The sequence below is a fragment of the Balaenoptera acutorostrata genome, chromosome 10 (assembly GCF_949987535.1).
Source record: "Balaenoptera acutorostrata chromosome 10, mBalAcu1.1, whole genome shotgun sequence".
NCBI classification, from domain to species: domain Eukaryota; kingdom Metazoa; phylum Chordata; class Mammalia; order Artiodactyla; family Balaenopteridae; genus Balaenoptera; species Balaenoptera acutorostrata.
The window spans coordinates 41,349,446-41,367,763 of record NC_080073.1 but is presented as its reverse complement, the minus strand read 5'-3'; the positions used below and the strand labels follow the sequence as shown (position 1 = coordinate 41,367,763).

At 61.3% G+C, this 18,318-nt stretch overlaps 2 protein-coding genes across 11 annotated transcripts in view; both read left to right on the top strand.

The window, feature by feature from the left end:
- NBEAL2 (neurobeachin like 2) overlaps window positions 1-13,631 on the top strand; it is a 30,535-nt gene extending 16,904 nt beyond the window's left edge. For 4 of the 5 annotated variants that reach the window (XM_057555241.1, XM_057555238.1, XM_057555242.1 and 1 more), the window contains 39 exons: window positions 43-364; window positions 593-675; window positions 790-882; window positions 1,075-1,252; window positions 1,381-1,514; window positions 1,887-2,046; window positions 2,296-2,398; window positions 2,566-2,719; window positions 2,824-2,982; window positions 3,188-3,347; window positions 3,524-3,609; window positions 3,777-4,289; window positions 4,944-5,122; window positions 5,217-5,376; window positions 5,617-5,754; window positions 5,847-6,203; window positions 6,291-6,440; window positions 6,590-6,747; window positions 6,899-7,023; window positions 7,111-7,246; window positions 7,725-7,885; window positions 7,984-8,300; window positions 8,401-8,496; window positions 8,798-8,922; window positions 9,007-9,147; window positions 9,315-9,445; window positions 9,562-9,671; window positions 9,762-9,879; window positions 9,987-10,084; window positions 10,155-10,271; window positions 10,896-10,985; window positions 11,072-11,181; window positions 11,331-11,503; window positions 11,643-11,737; window positions 11,995-12,111; window positions 12,208-12,366; window positions 12,443-12,591; window positions 12,929-13,064; window positions 13,149-13,631. In XM_057555241.1, coding sequence (XP_057411224.1) covers window positions 43-364; window positions 593-675; window positions 790-882; window positions 1,075-1,252; window positions 1,381-1,514; window positions 1,887-2,046; window positions 2,296-2,398; window positions 2,566-2,719; window positions 2,824-2,982; window positions 3,188-3,347; window positions 3,524-3,609; window positions 3,777-4,289; window positions 4,944-5,122; window positions 5,217-5,376; window positions 5,617-5,754; window positions 5,847-6,203; window positions 6,291-6,440; window positions 6,590-6,747; window positions 6,899-7,023; window positions 7,111-7,246; window positions 7,725-7,885; window positions 7,984-8,300; window positions 8,401-8,496; window positions 8,798-8,922; window positions 9,007-9,147; window positions 9,315-9,445; window positions 9,562-9,671; window positions 9,762-9,879; window positions 9,987-10,084; window positions 10,155-10,271; window positions 10,896-10,985; window positions 11,072-11,181; window positions 11,331-11,503; window positions 11,643-11,737; window positions 11,995-12,111; window positions 12,208-12,366; window positions 12,443-12,591; window positions 12,929-13,064; window positions 13,149-13,250 — 6,093 coding nt within the window. In that variant the 3' untranslated portion in view covers window positions 13,251-13,631. Of the gene's footprint in view, window positions 1-42; window positions 365-592; window positions 676-789; window positions 883-1,074; window positions 1,253-1,380; window positions 1,515-1,886; window positions 2,047-2,295; window positions 2,399-2,565; window positions 2,720-2,823; window positions 2,983-3,187; window positions 3,348-3,523; window positions 3,610-3,776; window positions 4,290-4,943; window positions 5,123-5,216; window positions 5,377-5,616; window positions 5,755-5,846; window positions 6,204-6,290; window positions 6,441-6,589; window positions 6,748-6,898; window positions 7,024-7,110; window positions 7,247-7,724; window positions 7,886-7,983; window positions 8,301-8,400; window positions 8,497-8,797; window positions 8,923-9,006; window positions 9,148-9,314; window positions 9,446-9,561; window positions 9,672-9,761; window positions 9,880-9,986; window positions 10,085-10,154; window positions 10,272-10,895; window positions 10,986-11,071; window positions 11,182-11,330; window positions 11,504-11,642; window positions 11,738-11,994; window positions 12,112-12,207; window positions 12,367-12,442; window positions 12,592-12,928; window positions 13,065-13,148 lie in introns of those variants that run through there. The other variant, XR_009009565.1, reaches the window with a different exon arrangement.
- A 110-nt stretch (window positions 13,632-13,741) lies between these two features.
- Window positions 13,742-17,297, top strand: LOC102998293 (death domain-containing membrane protein NRADD-like). Of its 6 annotated transcripts, none has more exons than XM_057555244.1 (5): window positions 13,742-14,656; window positions 15,370-15,450; window positions 16,119-16,302; window positions 16,422-16,564; window positions 16,667-17,297. In XM_057555244.1, exons 1-5 carry the CDS (start codon window positions 14,545-14,547, stop codon window positions 16,984-16,986), a joined length of 840 nt encoding a protein of 279 aa, XP_057411227.1. In that variant the 5' UTR covers window positions 13,742-14,544; the 3' UTR covers window positions 16,987-17,297. The 6 variants fall into 6 exon arrangements, with proteins under 6 accessions (XP_057411227.1, XP_007168905.2, XP_007168906.2 ...); XM_007168843.2 differs by having other exon boundaries at window positions 15,294-15,446; XM_007168844.3 differs by having other exon boundaries at window positions 13,742-14,680.
- Window positions 17,298-18,318: the final 1,021 nt, after the last annotated feature.

Here is an 18,318-nt window from a genome sequence, read left to right as displayed (position 1 = left end):
CTCTGCTGTGACCTGACCACTCCCCCAACCCTGGCCCCACAGCCTTTCTCCTCCTGCTGTATCGGCTCTGCTGGGCACCGCACAACGACCACCACCACGGGCCTGCCTGTGCCACCCGTCCCCGCTGCCCTGGCTCACACTCACCCCTCCCTCACCCGCTCCCTGTCAGTCCCGGCCACCACAGGGCTTGGCTGGGGGTCCGGGCTGGTGGCCCCCCTGCAGGAGGGCAGCATCAGCTCCACCCTCGCAGGCACACAGGACACTCGGTGGGGCAGCCCCACATCCCTGGAGGGCGAGCTGGGGGCTGTGGCCATCTTCCATGAAGCCCTGCAGGCGGCAGCCCTGCGGGTCCTGTGCACCCTGGGTATGCAGCGCCGTCCTCATGCCCTGCCCCAGCTCCTACCGCGTTGCCCCAGGACCCAACTGGTTGGGTCTCAACAAGTGCCCAGGCCAGAAACGAGGGGTTCGGCGGGGGGAAGGTGTCCCTGGGGGGGGGGGGTCTGTCCTCTGATCAGGCAGAGGAGAGGCAGGCTGTGGGTGGGGTTTGGCCAGAAGCCCAGCCAGGTCTGAAGTCCTCCTGCCCACCCCCTAGGGCCCAATGAGACAGCACCCTTCAAGCCTGAGGGTGAATTGCATGAACTTGGCACCAAGCTGCTCCTCCATTACTCACCTCAGGTATTGGGGGGGTGGGCAGTTGGCTTAATCCCGCTCCCTCCCCCTGCCTCCCACCCTCTGTCTCCCGCCACCTCCTCCACTGAGCCTTGCTGCCTGCTCACCCCCTGTCCCCAGGCCTGTAAGAACAACATCTGCCTGGACCTGTCCCCTGGCCACGGGCTGGATGGCCGCCTGACAGGCCACAGGGTGGAGACGTGGGACGTGAAGGTGTGTGCTCACGTGAGCAGTGTGTGCAGGAAGCATGAGCATGGGCACATGTGTACAGGGTGGGCTGGGGAGTGGCACTGTGCCCTGGGAGGTCTTGAGGAGACCCAGATTTCCAGGCTGGAGGGTCTGCTAGGATGGAGTGGGGCAGGAGATGGCTGGGTGCTGCCCGCTCATGGTGGCCCCCACCCGCAGGATGTGGTGAATTGCGTGGGAGGCATGGGTGCCCTGCTGCCCCTGCTGGAACGAGTGGCTACACAGCCCCAAGAAGCCGAGGCAGGTCCAGCAGAAACACATGACCTTGTGGGGCCTGAACTGACCTCTGGCCACAACACCACCCAGGGACTGCTTCTCCCACTAGGCAAGTCCTCAGGTAAGTGTCCCTGGTTCCTGAACTGGGGGGAGGAGATCTTGGTATGGTCGGGGGGCTGGACTGCTTGAGGTCTCTGTGGCCACTGGCAGGCCTTTGACGTACATCTGTTCCCTTCCTGGTGGCGGTAGAGGAGCGAATGGAGAGGAATGCAGTGGCTGCCTTTCTGCTGATGCTGCGGAACTTCCTACAGGGCCATGCTGTGAACCAGGAGAGCCTGGTGCAGTGCCAGGGGCCTGCCATCATTGGGGCCCTCCTGCGCAAGGTGGGGCCTGCTGGGGCAGGCGGGGAGGGGACTGCCCTGTCTGACTAAGGGGACTGATTGGAGGGACCAAGAAGGGGAGCCTGACGCCATCAGTCAGGAAGGGCCTCCTGGGAGAGATGGCATTTGAGCAGGGCCTTGAAAGGCCGGGCAGGGTTTGGCTAACAGGGTCTGGGGGAAGTAGCAGCACAGCAGGGCACCTGCACAGCAGGCTGGGAGCTTGCACTTCAGAGGTGGCAGGGAGCCACCGAAGCGTTTTGAGCAGGCAGGATGCTTGTGTCCATCTGCCTGTGCAGGGCAGGGTGGAAACTGGGAGGCCTGAGAGTGGGCGGGCAGGGCCTGATATCTCACCCCAGCTCCTCTACCCTCCCCCAGGTCCCCAGCTGGGCCATGGACATGAATGTGCTCATGTCTGCCCAGCTTCTGATGGAGCAGGTGGCAGCCGAGGGCAGTGGGCCCCTCCTGTACCTGCTCTACCAGCATTTGCTCTTCAACTTTCACCTCTGGACCCTTAGCGACTTTGCTGTGCGCCTGGGTAGGTGTGGGGATTTGGGTGAGGGGATGCCACCAGGCAGGATGTTAGTGGAGGTTCTGAGAAGCTATAGCCCTGTGGGTGATCTGAGGGGACATATCTGCCCTGAGGCGTCTGAGGGGACCATGACCCTCTCCTGGTGGGGGGTGGAGGTGGGCAGGGAGGTCTGGCAGGGGCATGACCCCTGTCTTGGAGGATGGAAGGGACCCGGCTCAGCCAGGTAGCCTGAGCCCTCTGCCGATTCCCACTTAGGCCATATCCAGTACGTGTCTAGCATAGTCCGTGAGCATAGACAGAAGCTGCGGAAGAAGTACGGGGTCCAGTTCATCCTCGATGCTCTGCGCACTCACTACAGGTGAGGCTGGTGGGGGCAGATGGGGTGGGGTGCTGACACTGCAGCTTCTGGCCTTGGGGGCAGGTCTGTTCAGTCCCCCAGCTCACCTTCCCACTTTCCCTGTTCTCCCCTCCATGCCCCTGTGTTCTCCTGGCCCTGGGTGCATGTTTCTGCTGGGACCTGCCCAGCCTACAGCGGGAGCACCCCCTAGCGGCTGATGACCTGCGCACAGTGCAGACTTCACTCCTGGGCCTGGCGCGGGAGTTTCTGGTGCGGAGCTCTTCCGCTGATGACCTGCAGGTGGTGCTGAACTTTCTGGCGGCTGCGGGTGATGATGGCCAGGTAGGCTGGAGGTTGGCGAGGGTGAGGCTAGGGGGAGGGGTGGAGTGTGGACCACGTTCAGGGTTGGGGGGTGGCCGGCTCGGTGTGAGACTTTGTATCCCCAGGTGCTGGGTGCGCTGGACCTGCTGCTGGCACTGCTGCAGGGCTCCCCAGCACAGGAGTCTTTGGCTGTCTTCCTGCTGGAGCCAGGGAACCTTGAGGTGCTGCTGGCACTGCTGGTGCGGCCAAGGCCCATGCCCTTGCTGCCCGACCGAGTCTGCAAGGTACACTCAGCTCACTCCTGACCCTGGCATCCTAATTCACGGGGGCCCCCGCCTGAGTCCAGAGAGGTGTAGAAGGCCTCAGGCTGGTGGGTGAAGCTGCCTTTGCAGGCCTCTCTTGGAGCCACACACCTGCGTGGTGACTCACCCTCCTACGGTAACTCTTTCCCCATAATGATGACCCCTACCCTCTATGACCCCTACACAGATCCTGCGCAGACTGCAGCAGAATGAGCGCTTACCTGAGCGCAGCCGCCAGCGGCTCCGGCTACGAGAGTGTGGCCTCCAGGGTCTCGTTGCCTGCCTGCCAGAGGGGGCCGTTTCCCCCCAGCTCTGCCAGGGCCTCTTCAAGCTGTTCCTGGGGGCAGGTACAACCTGGTTGGGGCCAAGAGGCAGGCCAGGTAGAGGGGTGATGTGGATCCAGGAACCAGGGCAGGTGGGGATAGGGAAGGTGTTGGTACCAAGGGACCAAGGCTGAGCCAGCAGAGGAGCACAGTCTCCCTCTGGGGTCAGTCCCTCAGGCCTTTTCTGGCCGTTTTCCCAGATTGCCTGAACCTCTCAGATCTATTGGCTGTGGTGCAGCTGTCCCTCCAGGCTGACCTCAGCATCCGCTTAGACATCTGTCGTCAGGTGAGTGGGAAGTGAAAGCTTTGTTGGGGGTTGGCGGGGGGCTTCTACCCTGAGGACTTTGCCTGTGACAAGGGGTCTCTGGAGGCCTCCCATGCAAAGGCCCCAGGAGGAGGGGCTGGGGCAGGCTGTCGGATGAGTCCCTCACTTGCTGTGCCCTGGCCCGGCAGCTCTTCCACCTCATCTACGGACAGCCAGACGTAGTGCGGCTGCTGGCCCGACAGGCCGGCTGGCAGGATGTGCTGACCCGGCTGTTTGTCCTGGAAGCCGTCACAGCTGGCAGTCCCCTGCCCTTTACCCCCGAGCCACCCACCTCCCCGGAGCCAGCCTTACACAAGCCACCCACTGAGTCACCTGAGCCTTCGGACGTCTTCCTGCCCGCAGAGGTCCCCTGCCCTGACCCTGACGCCTTTTACCAGGCTCTTTCCCCATTCTCTGCACCCTTTGAGCTGGGCCTGGAACGGGCCAGTGTGAGTTCAGGCAATACTGCTGGCGGTGGCAGTGGCAGTGGGACTCTCACTCCAGCCAGCCAGCCTGGCACACCTTCCCCGCTGGATGGGCCCCGGTCCTTCCCTATTGCCCAGGGCCGCCACAGCTCCAGTCTCTCCAATGTGCTGGAGGATGGCAGCCTGCCAGAGCCCACCATCAGTGGGGATGACACCTCTAATACAAGCAACCCTCAGGTGAGGCGGGCCCACCGTCTACCACTGTACGGCACCAAGGGAGGGCACCTCTGGGACACAGGGCAGGCAGCGTAGCTTTTCCAAAGGTGTTGCCCTGTTTGACATCAGGGCTACAACTGCCATTCGGGTCTGGCGCTGCCGCCTCGTAGCTTTTATCTGCGGTGTGTTCCCTGGGGGGTGGGGGGTATTCTGGAACAGGGCAAGTCATGCTGAGACAGAGTTGGGGGCACTAACCAGGCTTCAGAAGGCCCTCGAGAGCCTGTGAGGCAGGGACTTTACAAGGCCCATGGGCAGCATTGCTCTAAGGGTCCTGCCTTATGCTTCTGGATCTGGGGATGGGCGTCTGCTTATTCTATGGCATTCTTCCAGAGAATTCTAGGACAGTCCTTGAGGCCTGTGAGGTAACCGTGTGAACTGCCTCATCTCCTCTTAGGAGTCCTGGAATCCCAGGATCCTCCCTGGAACTCGGGCAGTGGCTGAGGCCCACACCATCTGTTTAGGCCTTTAGCACCAGCCTGGCTCGGCTGTTGGTCAAAGGCTTGGCTTCCTGCTGTCCCTGCTAGTGGGTGGGTGGACGTGCTGAACAGGGATGGTAGTGGGGCAGTGATTGCCTCCCTCCACAGCCTGTACCCCACACACCCACTGTGTCCGCAGCAAACCTGTGAGGAGGAGCTTTGTAACCTGCTCACCAATGTGCTGTTCTCGGTGACTTGGCGGGGAGTGGATGGCAGTGACGAGGCTGCCTGGCGGGAGCGCGGCCAGGTCTTCTCCGTGCTCACCCAGCTGGGGGCCTCGGCCACACTTGTGCGCCCACCAGACTGCATCAAGCGCAGGTGAGGGGGTGACTCAGGAGGGGGAAGAGCCTCGGGGAGACCTGGGGCCAAGAAGGCGGTCAGGTAGACACCTGAGTCCCTCGCCCCCCTCCAGCCTCCTGGAGATGATGCTGGAGTCAGCCCTGACCGACATCAAAGAGGCCCCCCTTGGGGTCCTAGCCAGCCTCACCCAGCAGGCGCTTTGGCTGCTGCGCCTGCTGCAGGACTTCCTGTGTGCCGAGGGCCACGGTAACCAGGAGCTGTGGAGTGAGAAGGTATGACAGCTCAGAGGGGCACGTGCTCAATGTTCTCACGCACCTGAGGGCATCTGGTCTGGGAGGTGGATGAGTACACGTGTGCCGTCATGGGTGCATCAGCTCCGGTATCTGTGAGCGTAGGTTTATCTGTATGTACACACCCTCCCTGGCCTCCAGCCCAAACCTTACCTTGCTCTTGCCCCATGGGCTTTTGGCCTCCTCTGGTGATGGCCGCCTGGAATATATGGTGCGTGGCAGCTCTTTGAAGGTGTGTGCAGCCTGCTTGATCGCCTGGGGGCCTGGCTGCACCTGGCCAACGGCACAGCAGATCTCCGAGAGATGGCACAGATCGGCCTGCGCCTTGTGCTTGGCTACATTCTGCTGGAGGACCCACAGGTGAGCACAGGGTGGGTGTGAGGGGAGGGTGTGTGGTGGGTATAGGGAGCTCCGGGAGTAGCTGGTGACACCTCCACCCCTTCGGTCCACAGCTGCACGCCCAGGCCTACGTGAAGCTGCACGCACTGCTGCAGACTGCAGTGCCCATGCGCCGGGAGGAGGCTTGCTATGTGCTCTCCAAGCTGGAGGCGGTGCTGGCGCGGGCGCTGAACACCCCACCCTCAGAGACCCCCACCGGGGACGGGGAGCCCCCATCTGCAGCTGCTGCTACAGAGCGCTGCTCATGGCTGGTACCGCTGGTGCGCACACTGCTGAACCGTGCCTACGGGCCACTGGGGCTGCAGTGGGGGCTGCCTTCCCTGCCTCCCACCAACGGCAGCCCCACCTTCTTCGAGGACTTCCAGGCCTTTTGTGCCACCCCCGAATGGCGTCACTTCATCGACAAGCAGGTGCCTGGAGCTGGGGGCACGGGCAGAGAAGTGGGAGCTGGGGACCCACGTCGAGCACCAGTCTCCTCTCCCTGTCCCATCTTCCAGGTGCAGCCCACCATGTCGCAGTTCGAAATGGACACCTACGCTAAGAGCCACGACCTCATGTCAGGCTTCTGGAATGCCTGCTACGACATGCTCATGAGCAGTGGGCAGCGGCGCCAGCGGGAGCGGGCACGCGGTCGTCGGGCCTTCCAGGTGTGCGACCCGAGGCAGGGGGCGGGGAGCTGCTCCACACGTGGGCCCAGAGGACGGCTGATGGGATGGAGTGGAGAAACAGGGACAGCACCTGAAGCAGCCAGCGGGACTCACCCATTCCTCCACCTACCCACCCCCCAACTCCTCAGGAGCTGGTGCTGGAACCTGCACAGCGGCGGGCGCGCTTGGAGGGGCTGCGGTACACAGCGGCCCTGAAGCAGCAGGCAGCGCAGCACTCAACCGCCCTGCTGCACTGGGGGGCGCTGTGGCGTCAGCTCTCTAGCCCCTGTGGGGCCTGGGCCCTGAGGTGGGCGGGGCTTGGGGTGGAGTCCGGGTGGGGTGGGGCTTGGGAGGGAGGAGCCGGGAGGGTGCCTTTGGGGGTGAAGCCTGGGAGGAAGCCAGAGGTCTACAGCCTTCTGCCCGCCTGCCCATGACCATCACTGGGGACATATCTGTAGGGACCCGCCCACCCCCCGGTGGAAGCTCTCCAGTGCCGAGACATACTCGCGCATGCGTCTGAAGCTGGTGCCCAACCATCACTTCAACCCTCACCTGGAAGCCAGTGCCCTACGTGACAACCTGGGTGAGAGGGTGTGCTGAGCTGGGTCCACCCAACCTTGTGCGCCCTGTTTTGTCTATCTCTGGCTGAGCACCCTTGGGCCCATTGCAGGTGAGGCCCCCCTGACACCCACAGAGGAGGCCTCACTGCCTCTAGCAGTGACCAAAGAGGCCAAAGTCAGCAGCCTACCCGAGGAGCTGCAGGAAGACCAGCTGGGTGAGGATGAGCTGGCTGCGCTGGAGACCGCGTGAGTGGGGCTGGGAAAGAGCTGCTTGATGGGGGCAACGGGTCTGCTCCAGTGTGTGCTGGCCGGCAGTGGGATTGACTCCGGAGTCTATTTCCCCTCCTGCTGAAAGGGATGGTCCAAACTCAGGTGGGGGTATTGGGCAGAGCTATAACAGGATGGGTAGTTGCTCTTTCATGGCTCGGCACCCCAGAGCAGGACTGAGAAACAGAAACCAGACTAGGATGGGGGCCCATGGGAGCAGGCAGGGGCTGAGTGAGGGAAGCTGGGGACGGGGGTTGGTGTCCTGGCAAGACATTCAGAGGCCCAGGTTTCGGGGCGGGGACTGCGGTCAGTCTGGACCCTGGGCAGCTCCTCCTCCTCCTCTGGGAGTCATGAGCTGTGTACCTCATGACTTGGTAACACTCTGAGAGTGTGGTCCTTGGGCTTGTCAGAAAGGGGATCCCAGAGTCTGTTGCCTAAAGTGGGTGCTGGCCCCCAGGTTGGAGGCCGCAGAACTGGATGAGCAGCACGAGAAGCTGGTGCTGTCAGCTGAGTGCCAGCTGGTCACAGTGGTGGCTGTGGTCCCAGGGCTGCTGGAGGTCACCACACAACACGTGTATTTCTACGACGGCAGCGCTGAGCGTGTGGAAACCGAGGAGGGTGTGTTCTGATGGAACGGGTCAGAGGGACAGCAGGGCTGGCTGGGGTCCGGTGGGGCCAGGGCGAGTGACTCCTGCACTCGCTGTCCGTCCCCACAGGCATTGGCCATGACTTCCGGCGCCCACTGGCCCAGCTCCGCGAGGTCCACCTGCGGCGTTTCAACCTGCGCCGTTCGGCGCTTGAGCTCTTCTTCATTGATCAGGCCAACTACTTCCTCAACTTCCCCTGCAAGATGGGTGGGGCCACGGCCTCATCTCCGTGCCAGGCCCCCAGGCCCCAACCCTGCCCCATCCCGCCCCACACCCAGGTACGGAACCAGGTATACTCGTGGCTCCTGCGCCTGCGACCCCCTACCCAAGGCTACCTGAGCAGTCGCTCCCCCCAGGAGATGCTGCGCGCCTCAGGCCTTACCCAGGTGAGAGCCCTGGAGTGTGAGGATCGGGTGAGGTCAGGGCCCTGTGGTTGGGAAGAGGGCTGGCAGCCCAGCTGGCTCACCTCTTGCCCCTGCCCCTCAGAAATGGGTACAGCGTGAGATCTCCAACTTCGAGTACCTGATGCAACTCAACACCATAGCGGGGCGGACCTACAATGACTTGTCTCAGTACCCTGTGGTGAGGGCCTGCTCCCCACCTCCCCCACTCCTCTGGTCTGCCAGCCCTGGTTCACCCAAGTGTGGGTACTGATGGTGGGCCGAGCCCTGAGCTTGGTCCTGGGCGGGTGCTGCCTGAGGCCTGGCCTCTGTTCTCCCTGAAGGGAATCCTGTCCCAGACAGTCCCTCCTGCTCCCCTGCAGCCCCTCCACGTGGTGCGTCCCCACCTGTGGGCTCCGCGCGTCTTCTTGAGGGTGAGGGTGAGGGCAGGGCAGGTAGGCCATCAGGACCCTCATGCAGCTCCTGCCCGGGTGGGCGGCCAGTTCCCCTGGGTCCTACAGGACTATGTGTCCCCAACGTTGGACCTCAGCAACCCAGTCGTCTTCCGGGACCTGTCCAAGCCCATCGGTGTGGTGAATCCCAAGCATGCCCAGCTTGTGAGAGAGAAGTGAGTGCCTGAGCAAGGCTGGGCTCAGGGGTTGGGACGGACAAGAGGAGGGCTTCTGCTGAATCCCCCCAACTGTGGCTCTAGGTATGAGAGCTTCGAGGACCCAGCGGGCACCATTGACAAATTCCACTATGGCACCCACTATTCCAACGCAGCAGGCGTGATGCACTACCTCATCCGTGTGGAACCCTTCACCTCCCTGCACGTCCAGCTGCAGAGTGGCCGGTGCGGGGGGGCAGGCAGATGGGGCAGGGCAGGGCAGGGTGGATGAAGGGAAGAGGCGGGTCTTCCAGGCATCCTGGACCCTCTGGCTCCCTGCTTTCCTGCGGCCACACCTTCTCCCCCGCTGTCTCCCTTCTCTCCACCTCACTTTGGCCCGTGCCCCTCCCCAGCTTTGACTGCTCTGACCGGCAGTTCCACTCAGTGGCAGCAGCCTGGCAGGCCCGCCTGGAGAGCCCAGCCGACGTGAAGGAGCTCATCCCAGAGTTCTTCTACTTCCCTGATTTCCTGGAGAACCAGAATGGTAGGAGCTGGCGTGGGGGCGGGAGGTGTGGGGATGGAGAGCACAGGTTGGGGCGGGTGGCCAGGGAGCAGGTGAAGATGGCGCAGAGAGACAGCTGACCCAGTCTTCTGTGCCAGGCTTTGACCTGGGCTGCCTGCAGCTGACCAACGAGAAGGTAGGCGATGTGGTGCTGCCCCCCTGGGCCAGCTCTCCTGAGGACTTCATCCAGCAGCACCGCCGGGCTCTGGTGAGATGAGCACACGCACACAGGCGGGCAGCCAGGGTTGGTGGGGGGGCTCAGCCGTTCCTGGACTGACTGCCTCCTCCCCGCCCCCAGGAGTCAGAATATGTGTCCACCCACCTGCACGAGTGGATCGACCTCATCTTTGGCTACAAGCAGCGGGGGCCAGCTGCAGAGGAGGCCCTCAATGTCTTCTATTACTGCACCTATGAGGGTGAGCAGTGTCCTGGACTCAAGTGGGAGCCGGGGCACAGAGGAGGGGTGAATGCGGTGGGCACAGAGGGAGTCCTGACTGCCCTGCCCTTCCTGTCTGATGCTCAGGGGCCGTGGACCTGGACCAAGTAGCAGATGAGCGGGAACGGAAGGCTCTGGAGGGCATTATCAGCAACTTCGGGCAGACTCCCTGTCAGCTGCTGAAGGTAAGGCCAGCTTGGAAGACAGTGGTCAGGGATGCCCTGGCCACAGTCCTGACCGGCCACTTGCCCACAGGAGCCACATCCGGCTCGGCTTTCAGCTGAGGAAGCAGCCCAACGCCTTGCACGTCTGGACACTAACTCACCTAGCATCTTCCAGCACCTGGACCAGCTCAAGGCCTTCTTCGCAGAGGTGAGAGGAGGCAGGGTCTCGACTTCCTACTTTGTGAAATTCGTTTAATCCCACTGTCCTTACCAACCTCTTGGGGCAGATGGAAAACCTAAATCAAGGTCACTGATACTAAGACATCTTAGAAAAAGAGGAAAACATCAGAGGAGATGGGAGTGCGGGTGGGATGCCTTCTTCGTGAGGAAGAGTCAGGACAAGGTGTTGACTCACCTGACCATCCTTAGGGAGACCAGAAGGAGGGAGTCCGGCCTTAGATACTCTACCTCACCTTCCTGTCTGCATCCCAGAATGCCCCCAAGTCTGACGTGTTTAGGCTCTTCTCTCCTCCTGCTAGCAGGCTCAGAGCCGTGGAGTAATGGGTTGGGATGACCAAAGTTGAAACCAAGCTTGACACCCTGGAAGGATCTTCCTTGTCCATCTGGTTTCTCACTCACTTTCTGAGATGCCCTGAAGGCACACTGGTCTCTGATGCCTATTTCTCTGAGGGACCTCTGTCTGTATGATGCCTAGCCTGTGACCCCTGGGGGCTGAGGGCCAGGGACTGAGTCGTGTTCCAGGGAGCAGGTAGTGTAGTGAGGGCCCTAGCTGGCTGCTTAGGCACAGCTAGCCTTGCTCCGCCCCCTGCAGGTCATCAGTGATGGCGTGCCCCTAGTGCTGGCCCTGGTTCCCCACCGGCAGCCCCACTCCTTCATCACCCAGGGCTCTGCAGACCTGTTGGTAAGTGCACTGGGCCGGGCCCCACCTCAGCTCCAACCCCTTTCTGACTCTGCCGCAAACCCACCTCTGTCCCCTCTTGCCTGCAGGTGACCGTGAGTGCCAGTGGGCTGCTGGGCACCCACAGCTGGTTGCCCTATGACCGTAACATAAGCAATTACTTCAGCTTCAGCAAAGACCCCACCGTGGGCAACCCCAAGTAAGACAGAGGGCTGTGGGCAGGGGTGAGCTTTAAATACCCTGCACCCCAAGTCACCTCCCCACCCAAACAGAATGCGGGCCAGCTGCAGGCTCTGGCCAAGATTTCTGAGGGCCTGGCCTCACCTGTGGTCCTCCTCACTGGGTCAGGATGCAGCGATTGCTGAGTGGCCCTTGGGTGCCAGGCGGTGGCGTGAGTGGGCAAGCCCTGGCAGCAGCCCCAGATGGAAAGCTGGTGTTCAGTGGTGGCCATTGGGATGGCAGCCTGCGAGTGACTGCACTACCCCGGGGCAAGCTGTTGAACCAGCTCAGCTGCCACCTCGGTATGTGCAGTCTTGGAGCTAGGGGTGTGCAGGTGGGAGTAGGGTTCCAAGGCTGGCCAGGGAGGGGGTAACCACTCTCTTTTGCTGGTACCCTCTCCTCCCCTCCCCTCCCCTCCCCTTCCCTTCCCTCTCCATTCAGATGTAGTAACCTGCCTTGCACTGGACACCTGTGGCATCTACCTCATCTCAGGCTCCCGGGACACCACATGCATGGTGTGGCGGCTCCTGCAGCAGGTATGCTGGGTGGCAGCCCTCCGGGGCCCCCATAGTCCAGATCTGCAGTCCATCTGCCCCTCAGTGGGCCTCTCCAGTCCTGCTCTGCTCTCTTCTCCTTCCCTCTGCTACCATGAGCAAGTCTGGGGCTCCACAGCCCTCCAGCTCTCTGGCTTTGGACAAGACCTTCACTTTTCTGAGCTTTAGCCTTGTCACTCACTCAGGGGCCAAGGTAGTGGGAGGCCCCAGTCCTGAGCCAGCTCTGTTGTTCCCCACAGGGTGGTCTCTCGGTGGGGCTGGCATCAAAGCCTGTGCAGGTCCTATACGGGCATGAGGCTGCAGTGAGCTGTGTGGCCATCAGCACTGAACTTGACATGGCGGTGTCTGGATCCGAGGTGTGTGTATGCCTGTGTCCAGGGGAGGCTGTTTGCTGGGCACTGCCCCTGGAGCTCACACACCCCTGCCTAGCACCCTAAGCTGCTTTCCTGCAGGATGGAACTGTGATCATCCACACTGTACGCCGTGGCCAGTTTGTGGCCGCACTAAGGCCCCCAGGAGCCACGTTGCCTGGACCTGTGTCCCACTTGGCACTGGGGTCTGAGGGCCAGATCCTGGTGCAGAGCTCAGCGCGGGAGCGTCTGGGGGCCCAGGTACGGGAAAGGGGCACCCAGCCAAGATAGGGGTGGTTGGGATTCTGTCCTTGCTGACACCTCCTGCTTCCTCCAGGTCACCTACTCCTTGCACCTGTACTCGGTGAATGGGAGGTTGCGGGCTTCACTGCCCTTGGTAGAGCAGCCCACAGCCCTCGCGGTGACGGAGGACTTTGTTCTGCTGGGCACAGCCCAGTGTGCCCTGCACATCCTCCATTTGAACAAGTGAGCCCCACTGTTTATGGGTTTGTGATCCCTCAGGGTGGTGGTCATTGGCAGAGGACACTAGGAGGTGCCCCTGTGGACCCACATCCCCTTTACATGTCTGGACACATTCTTCAAGGCCTGTCACCTGTCCTCCCATCCCCCAGTGGGGAGATCTTGCCCTGGGCCTCCCTTAGCCACACACTTGTGGGAGGTCCCTTTCTGTGTCAGGATTTTAATCGAGTCATCCTTCAAAGGACTGGGAGGTAGATGGGAGAATGGAGAGACACCTATCTGCTGGATCAAAGCTTCCTTGTAGTTGCGAGTTCGTATATATCCCCTCCCTCCCTCCCTCCAGACTGCTGCCGGCCGCGCCTCCTCTGCCCATGAAGGTGCCCATCCGCAGCGTGGCTGTGACCAAGGAGCGCAGCCACGTGCTCGTGGGCCTGGAAGACGGCAAGCTTATCGTGGTGGGCGCAGGGCAGCCCTCTGAGGTGAGGATGAGGGCAGGGAGGGCCTCGAACGGGGTGGGGAAGCGACGGTCCTGGCTGACCCCAGCCTGCTCCTGCTCCTACCAGGTGCGCAGCAGCCAGTTTGCGCGGAAGCTGTGGCGGTCTTCCCGGCGCATCTCCCAGGTGTCCTCTGGGGAGACAGAGTACAACCCTGGAGAGGCGCGCTGACAGCCTGCCCTGCCCCGCCCCGCCGCGCAGCTCCGCCCCCAGCGGGCTTCGCCCCGGGAGGTCCCCGCCCAGGAGTCCGAGGACAGGGCGACATCCAGCCCACACTCTGGCAGGGGGTGGGCGGGGCGGCCCCACCTCTGCCCAGCTCAGGGATTGGTGGGCGATGTCACCCCAGGAAGTCCCGCCCCTCGCCGGCAGAGGGGCCGCCCGGAGTCCCAGCGCTGGCCTCGGCAGCCGCACAGCACTTTTTGCACAGTCTGGGGTGGGGAGCCCAGGTTCCCAAGCCCCCGTCCCGGCAGAGCACAGGGGCCGGGCCGTAGCCTTAATCCTAAGGGCGGCCCCCCGCTCGCATCTCAGCAATAAACCTGGACTAGTTTTGTAGCTGTTCCGCCTCCAAGCATGTGTGCACGCGCGGCGTCTCAACCCTGCCTGGCCACAGTCCCGGGCTAGTGTCCCCCTGGTCCATGAGCACCTGCGGCGACCCGTCCTCTCCCCAACCACACCGCCCCTGTCCCTAAGGGGCCCCGGCCGCAGTTTCTCCGGCAGCTGCACGCTCAGTCCCCCTTCGGGCTCACCTCCACGCATGTGTGCGTTCCTGGGCCGGGCGGGGCAAGACCGTGGGTGGCCCCGCCCCCTCGGTGTCCAGCCCTCCTCCTGTCCGCGCTTTAGTCTCGGGCGGGTAAGAACCTAGTTTCCCCAGGGACTCCACTCTGTCTTCCCGGCCGGCCCAAGGCCTGGAGGCCCCGTCCCGCCCGGCTGAGCAGATCCTGGGACCCGCGGAGGGTCGGCCCCCACAGGTCAGGAGCGGGCTGGGGACAGAGCTTCGGGTCTTTCTGGACGGAGGGAGCCGAGGCTGCCTCTCTGCCCCCAACTTCCAGACCCGAAATCCTGTGCGGTTGTGGTGCCAGCTTCTGGGTTGGATTGCCTGTGGGAAGACGGGGTAGTGTGGGCGTGTAGGGTGTTGCTGTGTGTGCGTGTGTGCATATTCTGTGGGCCTTGAGATGGGTGCGTGTGGGAGTTGGTAGAGGCTCCAATCCCACAGCTCGGGGTGGGTCGGACACAAGGCCTGGCTGTCTCCGCGAGCGTTAGTCACAAGCTCACACGCCAACCCGGATCCAGAAAGGGCCCCTTATGTGGTAAGTGACACAAATGTACATACACATCCTTCAGGTGGCAAGGGTCACCACAGCCTCTGTGCCAGACCCACTTGCCGACTGTGTGCTTTGCCATACACATGGGCCTCTGGCCTTGTGGAGGGAAGTGAGTTTGGAGTGCCTGGGTTGGACCAGGTTGGATGTGGATGTGGGGGAATTGGAGGACCTTCCCCCAGGTCTCATCTCTATCCCTTTTCCAGGCAAAATCCCCTCCTCTGCCCAGACCAGGGTCTCTTCCCCAGGCCTCTGGAGGTAGGTCCCAGCAGGATCAGCCTTGTAAGTACAGATGGGTCCTGGATTGAGTGTTCTTCAGGTTTCTGGCCTCCAGGTCCTTTCCAAATTCCCAGATGAGAAAGGACCAGGGGGGCCTCTGGGCCCACATGCCCTCTGCCCTTGCTGAACCCACCAAGGAACCCTCCTGTCCAGCCCCTGAGCAGGAGGTGAGGGCTGGACACTGACCCTAGAGGCAGGAGTGGGAGCTTAGTCACTCCAGGGACTATGCTCTTGCTGAGAACTCTGGAAAGCCTCCTATCAGCAAGTCTCCACCTGGCTCTGGCTTAGATGGGGATAGGAGTCTCCCTGTGCCATCCCTGGACTCAGACCAGGGGTTTGCCATGGTCTTTGAGACAGGGTGGTTTCCAGTGTGCCCTTTTCCATCCAGAGCTGCAATATGGTCTCCTCCAGCTTTGGCCAGCTGGAGCCAGCAATATCACTTCCACCCCATTTGACCTGGAGGAAACTGGTCCAGATTGGTGACTGGGGAGATTGGGGGGGAGGTACCCAGCCCTGGAATGAATCAGGATGAAGTGAGCCAGGAAAGGGGGACAGACTACCCCAAGGGACTCCTGACTTCAGGCTTGAGGAATTTCCCCCATGTCCCTATACACAGCCCCTTCTGGACTCAGAGAAGTCTCCCAGCTCCTTTTTCTGAGTGCTGCCCATGACATTCCAACCCCTTCTCTAAGAGATGCAGCCACTGGGAGCACTGCTAGCTGGCAGAACCATGCTTCACAACTCCAGCCACAGGGAAGGCATGGTCCATGTGAGTAAGTACTTCTTGATCCAGATTTTGGGCGCTGAGAGGGTAGGATGAGAGGTATCCATGGGCCCCTGGCCTTGCAGGCCACACACAAGTCCAGTCACAGGCTCTGGAGTCCCTGTTTCTTGTGCCCTGCCTGCACTGGATTGTGGGGACAACTGGTCTGCAGGCAGAAGTTAGCAGCAGCATTTACTTGCCTTCCAGGTCAGTTTTATTTTGCAAAAATCTACAAGGTCTCCTGTGCACAGAGGCTCCCACAGGGACCAAAATGAATCAGTGTGCTCTCACAGTCCAGAGCTGGTGGGGGAGACAGGACACACAGTTTAGTGCCATAGTAGGCAGAGGAGATGCACCAGGAGCCAGAAAAGGGAGACTGGGAGAGATCAGGAAAGACTTCCCAGAGTAGGAGATTTCCTGCCAGTTTGTCAGATGGCAAAGGTAGACCAGCAAGAGCAGATGTCTGGAAGCCCAGAGAAGGTACATCCGTGTCCAAGCGTGGCGAGCCAAGGGGAGGCTGTGGGAGATGAGGGTGGGGAATGAACCAGTCAGCTTTTGACGCCACGGTATGAACTTTTGACTCTACACAGTAGGGACTATGATTTCCAGTCTTTCTAGCAGCAAAGTCTACGTCTGCTGCCTCCTTGCCTCTGACCTTGTCTGTCCTTTCCTCCACAGATAAGACCCGGAGGGAGCAGGACAGGGACAGGGAAGGGGTGGGGGCAGGGGGAGCCCTGGCCCCCGGTACCTCCTCCCCATTCCTCCCTGAGCCTCCAGGGGCCTCGGGCAGCAATATTCCTGTTTACTGTGCCCTCCTGGCCTCCGTGGTCCTCGGTCTGCTTGCCTACGTAGCCTTCAAGTGGTAGATGGTCTGGGCATTGCCCTCTGGTAACCTCCCTCCCCATCTGGGCTCCCAACCAGCTCCCTCTCTGTCTCAGTGAAGGCTGGAGCAGGCTGGCAGTTTCCCCCTGCTCCCCACAGCTGGTGCTCACGTAAACAAAGACAGCAGCTGGCCAAAGCTCAGACTGCAGAGCTGGGGGCCTTCAACAGGGACCAGATGCATGGGGATAGCAGTGTCTTCCGGGACTCTCCTAGCAGCCTGGAGCCCTGTGTCCCCAGCCAGGGTGAGCCCCTTTCCCCAAACTGTAGTCCTTCAGACCTACCTAGCTCTGCCCCACCGCAAAGCCTGCCTAACCCTCACGTGTCCCTCATGTCTCCCATCCCAGGGCCACATCCTGAACTTGGCTGCCGGCTTTACCTCCATCTCCCTCGGCAGCAGCAGGAGGAAGTGGAACAGCTCCTGGAGGCGTCGGGTGAACCTGACAAAGGCTGGCGGGGCCTGGCGGGCCACCTGGGCTATCAGGCTGAGGCAGTGGAGACCATGGCTCAGAGCCAGGTGCCAGCCTACACCCTGCTGAGGTACTGGGCTGTCCAAGAAGGCAGCGGTGCCACCCTCAAGGTGCTAGCAGATGCGCTGGCTGTCCTGGGCCGTGAAGATGTGGTCCGGGCCCTGGGCCCACTGGCTGAGGACTGCTCCGTGGTGTGACGCTCCACAGCCTAGCCTCTCAGGGAACCTGCTCTGGTGCTCCCACCACCCCCAGCTCATACACCTTCCCTTTCACGGGCTTCCTGGCATTGGTGACCTCGGCCTGCTGTTCTGGGGGGACAGGGAAGATCCAGGCACCACTCACCTCCCCTCGCCCTACATTCCTCCAGGACAGGGACCAGGATATCGCGGGGAGGGGTTGATAGTGAGGAGCAGTCCTGCCCTCCTGATCCCCACTCCACCTCCCCTTACTTAGCCTCAACTGTTTTTTCTACTTTTGTATCCCATATTAAAGGCAACTTTGGACTATTGTCCTGGCTCTGTCTGGTTCCATGGGCCTGTGAGACAGTTGGGTAGCTATGTGGCAGAGGCCCAGAAAAAGGATGGGATCCCTAGAAGGTGGGAGGAGCCCCTGAGTTGGCAGGCAGTGTGTGCCCACAGAAGATTTGTGAGCTCTGGGGGCAGAGTGTATGTAGTTCACATCCTGCATCTGCCATTCACTGGCTGAACTGTGTTAGGAAGCATTTTACCTTTTTGAACTTCAGCTTCCTCAGCTGGAGAACAATAAATAGACTGGCACATTCAGAAGCCTCCCACCAAGACTCTCAGGCCTTGGGTTTGAGACCATTTTCCTGACTTGTGCTGTGACTAGCCTCAAGGGCTGGAAGCCTGCCCCACCCCTAGGCAGAAAGCAAGAGGCAGTTCAGAGGCAAAGTGAACTGCCTCTGAACTGGTCCTGGGAAGGTAGTTACCAAGGGCCTCAGGTCATCTCTAGGTGAGGAAAAGGAAGAAAGTGTTCTTTCAAGACCCATACTCCAGACTCGGAAGAGGGAGGTCCAAACATGCTTCCACACAAGCCAAGGACAGGCAGGTCATCCCACCTACCTGAGGGGCTGTTGAGGACAGGGCAGCTGCAGCCAGACCACCTGCACCCCTCGCGTATGCCCACCCTGAATGGAGGAGCAGACAGGTCAGTTACTGTGACTTTGGAGGCGGTTGCTACAGCAGACAGGCCCTGCCTAGGAAGAAACAATGGCTGCCATCGTGGTATCCATCAATCAGGATCAGGGCGCTTAAGAAGCACAGTCACCTAAACTCAGGAGACTTGGGTCCAGTCATGATCCAGGGGCCCGGGCTACAGCCTGTCCCCTAGCTGAGATGTGACCTGCATTGGCTGTTGTGTGAGTACCAAACTCATCAGACTGCTGCTATTCCTATGCCTCAGAGTTTACCAGGGCTGCTTAACCCTGTAAATCTTATGCTTAAAATCAGGGCAGGTTTGGAGCCACCATCATCCGGAGATGAAAGCAGGAAAGGCTTGGTGTTTGGTCA